The sequence below is a fragment of the Malus domestica genome, chromosome 05 (assembly GCF_042453785.1).
Source record: "Malus domestica chromosome 05, GDT2T_hap1".
Taxonomy (NCBI): Eukaryota; Viridiplantae; Streptophyta; class Magnoliopsida; order Rosales; family Rosaceae; genus Malus; species Malus domestica.
This window is the reverse complement of record NC_091665.1, coordinates 40,419,160-40,423,671: the sequence shown is the minus strand read 5'-3', so window position 1 is coordinate 40,423,671 and position 4,512 is coordinate 40,419,160. Positions and strand designations below refer to the sequence as shown.

Below are 4,512 nucleotides of genomic sequence, written 5' to 3'. Positions count from 1 at the left end.
AACCAAAAGAGGATGAAAATATAACTTAGTCTTCTATCACAATAAAAAAATGAAGGCAATAATGTAATTTCATAAGTACAAATTTTACTGTTTTTTATTGAAGCATCACCTATAAGTGATGTTAAAATATCTCTAATATTTAAAATTAAAAAAAAAAAAAAACCTCACACTCCCCCGACATTCTCTCTCTCTCTCTCTCTCTCTCTCTCTCTCCCCCCTCATTTTCTAAAAAAATGTGTTTATACACACAAAGTGTGTAGACAAATGCTAGTCAAATATAATAAAAACTCAACAGACAATTGTAGACAAAAATGTATTAACAAGAGAAACATATTGAAGGTGCATAAATCATTTTCCATTCTTCAAATGCAGAGAGGACTATCGATCTCATTAATCAGCTAGGGTGGTCATGAGCATGGAATAAAATATCGATGATATCGGAACACTAGTAAAAAAAACACTTTGCGCGACGCAGGTCATTCGTCGCGCAAAGTAAAAAAACGTCGCGCAAAACTTTGCCCAATTCACCTTCGTCGCGCGCAAACCGTCGCGGCAAGGCAGTGACAGAAGGCTTTGCGCGACGCATGTACCCCATCGTCGCGCAAATCCACTTTGCGCGACGTAGGCTACGTCGCGCAAAGCTTTTTTGCGCGACGTAGAATGCGTCACGCAAATCCACTTTGCGCGACGACGGGTTACATGCGTCGCGCAAAGTGGATTTTGCGCGACGTAGGGACTTGCGTCGCGCAAAGTTGTTTTGCACGACGTAGGAACTTCTTCGTCGCGCAAACCTTTTTTTTTTTGCAAAAATTATTTAATTTTTAATAAATATTGTATTTTTTTTTTAGAAGAATAAATATTGTAATTAAATTCTAAACAATAATTAATAAACCAAGAAACAATATTTATTTATAAAATATATGAAAATGTACATACAAGATGTTCGAATATAAAAAATATAAAAAAAAAAACTACAACAAGTAGCCTTCTAATCTTGATGCATCAAGCTACTGGGTATCGACTAAGCGAAGTGGTTGGGAGGTCGAAGGTGGAGCAAGATCAAGTGCTGACATCAAGATTTGGAGGCTGAACATCTGTAAAGCTCGTAAGATCATACTCATCTTCTCGTCCTGGGCCGAAAACTGGGTTGCAATCTCGCCTTCCTGGGCTTCCCAGGCCGAAAACCGGATTTACAATCCAATTCAAAAGAATTGGGGTTTAACTCCATGATGTCCATTTTCACTTTTGGGAAACGACCCACTAACTGAGCAAGCTAATTGAAATCTGAATTCCGATATCAAAAGTCAAACTACAAATACGCAACTGACCATAGAATCCAAGGGAGAAACTGCAGAGAAAGAAATAAAAAGACTTACGTCTATCTCCAGTATTGTAACCCCTAGCTTAACAGATAAATTTTTCTTGAACACATTAAACTTGGGAGCCAAATCCTTTGCAGCAGGGCCACCATCAACACCAACTTATGTCACTTCATACATCCTCCTCTTTACTTAACAAAAACAGAAAATAATATATAATTTATCATTACTGTTTCCTATTCTCTCCACTTGTATTAGTAAAACTCTATCTTTAACCTATCTAGACGCTGATTCATAGAAAAGAAAGATTGACGGATCATCATCTACTTGACAAACTTATGAGTATTAATTCCACACAAGAAAAACTGAGCTTACAGTGGCACAGTTAAAATATAGGTCTGGATTGGACTGCATTCTTTCATCCTTTTCCTGATACGCAACATAAAACATTAGAACATCTTCTAACTGACAGAAGATCCATACTTACAAGAAATACAGCACATAGACAACTGACTCTGCGGTAGTTCTTACTTTAAGCACTTGCAGCATTTTGGTATGCCTTCAAAGATTGCAGAAGTGTTACATGCTATACAACTTATCAAGTATAAATCTTACTCAAATCCGAAGAACATAAAACTTTTTGAGAAGGTTGATTATGAGATTTTACACAATGAATTGCCATCCTTGACATCAAGAGTTATGGCTTCCTTGGCATGTTGAATGCTTTCATCAACAAGTTCTGCCTCATTGTCGGTACCTAGAAAAATGATGAAAACTTGGTAAGCATAATGACACACACATCATGAAAAACAACAGGAAAAACAAGTTGAGCGACAAAATGGTTGCCTTGAGCCATTTTTCTTTCAAGCATCGAAAGTTGACAAAGTATCTGCCTGTTTGGACCATGCCTCCAAACGCAATGCACATATCAATCATAAAATTTATAGTACAATGAATCGAGAGGTCACTGTAATAAAACTACAAAAATCTAATCAAGAAGAACCTTGCTTAAGGCAAGATTAAAGCAGTTCTTGGCTGAAGATAGATCTCCCTTCTTCTAAGTGCAGTTACCTAAACATAGTCAAGCATCTGCAAGAGATGGATTCAACTTAACCTACATCGCCGTTTATATTTCAGGAAGTGAACTGAAAGCATTACAAACATGCTCAACTACAGGAAGTCACAATGCATTCTTACATCCTTTGAGAGATTATCCTCTGCTTCTTTTCTATAGTTCGGTAAAACATCCAGTATCTTTCCTCTAAGATATTCGTATTTCGCACATTGAGCCGGATGTTTTCTTTGCTCTGGTAAAAGACACCGTGTTTGAAACTTGAACTAATAAGATACAAATACAAGTGCAAAATAATAATAAAGGAATTAGCAGTGACAGCGATTCGAGAACACAATGTAGGCATTATCGTTACAGAAACAACACTTTTATCAGGGGGAGATTTTGAATTCATCAACTTTTTAGTCTATTTCTCAAATTTTAAGCTTCTATGTGTACCAATGTAGTCCAAAATTGGAACTTCAAAGTTGAAACGAGCATATCAACGAAAACCCACAAAAGAGAAAGGCACAAATCGGGTTTATAATAAAAGGGCACTTAGGTCAGCTTCAAATGGAATTAACAGAGATTAAAACGAAATGGGTAAATGGAAAAATTACCAAGAGGAATGGAATCGAGGAGGTTGAGGGCAAGATCGGAATCGATGTTTAATCTGGAGATTTTGTCATCCGGGTCGGCCGAAAAGTAGGTGTCTCGGAGGAGGTAAAGAGCTTCGACAGCTCTTGCGGTTTTGGCCAGTGCGTCGTCTTCCACTGCTCGACTGCTCATCGCTCAGACACAGTCGCACGCAGAGCCAACTGTGTGAACGAGAAAGGACTCTCAACTCCAAGTTGTTCTTAAGAGGAAACCGAAGCAAACGACGTCGTCTGGGTGTGGAGAGGGGAGATTGTGAGCTTGTGCTGTGTGAAAATAAGCAGGAGAAGCACTCGGCTCTAAGCGTGAGCGAGACGGAGTGAGAGAGAGGGCGAGATGAGCAAGAGGGGAGAGAGACCGAGCGAGCCAGAGGGAAGAGAGAGACAGATGGGCGGGTAGCGTCTGGAATCTTTTCCAATTAAGCCCTAAAAAGCGTTTATTTGTTTCAATTATACCGCCAAAATTTTAACAATTGCGCGACGCACCTATAAATTATGAGGTCGCGCAAAGTGCTTTTGCGCAACGATCACATTCTGTCGTCGCGCAAAGTATATTTCAAAAAAAAATATTTATTATAAAATTTACTAAAAATTAACTTTATTCTCCTTAAATTTTTTTTTTTACATAAAACCCACAATAATATATTTTTTTAACAAAATTTAGACCCAAGCTACAATAATAAATTTAAAGCTACTTAATAAATACACATACCATTCAGTTTCTTAAGTGTTATACATACAAAATAAATAAATTTAAATCTACTTAATAAATAAATATATATATATATACACCATTGAACTTGATGGGATACGCATTGTACAAAATTAGTTTCAATGATCCAACCGTCAAACTTGTTTATATATACTTCAAGATCACATATGCCAAAAATCACAAAAAAACAAACGTTCACAGATCAAGTGACGGGACAAAACTTTTCGACGGTTATAAACAAAAAAATCATGATTTAACGGTTATTTTAACTCTGATTTTGGTGATTTTTTACAGCTACACTTCTGGTTCCTATATGAATGCAAGTAACTAATTCGATCGTCAATTTAAAATATTTACACAAGTGGATACCACAAAATCTTATGTTATACTTGATGAAAGTATAAATAAAATCCAAGTGTTAGGGAATCTATCGTTTTAATGGGATACGCATTGTACGAAACTAGTTTCAACGATCCAACCGTCAAACTTGTTTGCATATGCTTCGAGATCGTATACACCAAAAATGGCAAAAAAAAAAACCTTCAAAGATTAAGTAACAGAACAAAACTTTTCGACGGTTATAAACGAAAAAATCACAATTTAACGGTTTGTTTAACTCCGATTTTGATGAGTTTTTACAACTACACTCCTGGATTCTATATGAATACAAGGAACTGATTCGATCATCAATTTAAAATATTTACACAAGTGGATACCACAAAATCTTATGTTATACTTGATGAAAGTATAAATAAAATCCAAAGTGTTAGGGAATAT

The 4,512-nt window shown here is 36.4% G+C and overlaps 1 protein-coding gene across 5 annotated transcripts; it reads right to left on the bottom strand.

The window, feature by feature from the left end:
- Positions 1-887: 887 nt before the first annotated feature.
- Positions 888-3,343, bottom strand: LOC114819257 (uncharacterized). 5 transcript variants are annotated; one of them, XR_011581606.1, is made up of 5 exons: positions 2,991-3,172; positions 1,987-2,076; positions 1,695-1,748; positions 1,377-1,505; positions 888-1,284 (listed from the first exon to the last, which is right to left on the bottom strand). XR_011581606.1 is itself a non-coding variant. In XM_029103571.2 (5 exons), the coding sequence occupies exons 1-5, from the start codon at positions 3,157-3,159 to the stop codon at positions 1,261-1,263; spliced, it is 429 nt and encodes a 142-aa protein (XP_028959404.2). In that variant the 5' UTR covers positions 3,160-3,343; the 3' UTR covers positions 1,042-1,260. The 5 variants fall into 5 exon arrangements, 1 of the variants encoding a protein (XP_028959404.2); XM_029103571.2 differs by lacking the exon at positions 1,377-1,505 and adding an exon at positions 1,851-1,878 and having other exon boundaries at positions 1,042-1,348; positions 2,991-3,343; XR_011581605.1 differs by having other exon boundaries at positions 1,086-1,284; positions 1,377-1,510.
- Positions 3,344-4,512: the final 1,169 nt, after the last annotated feature.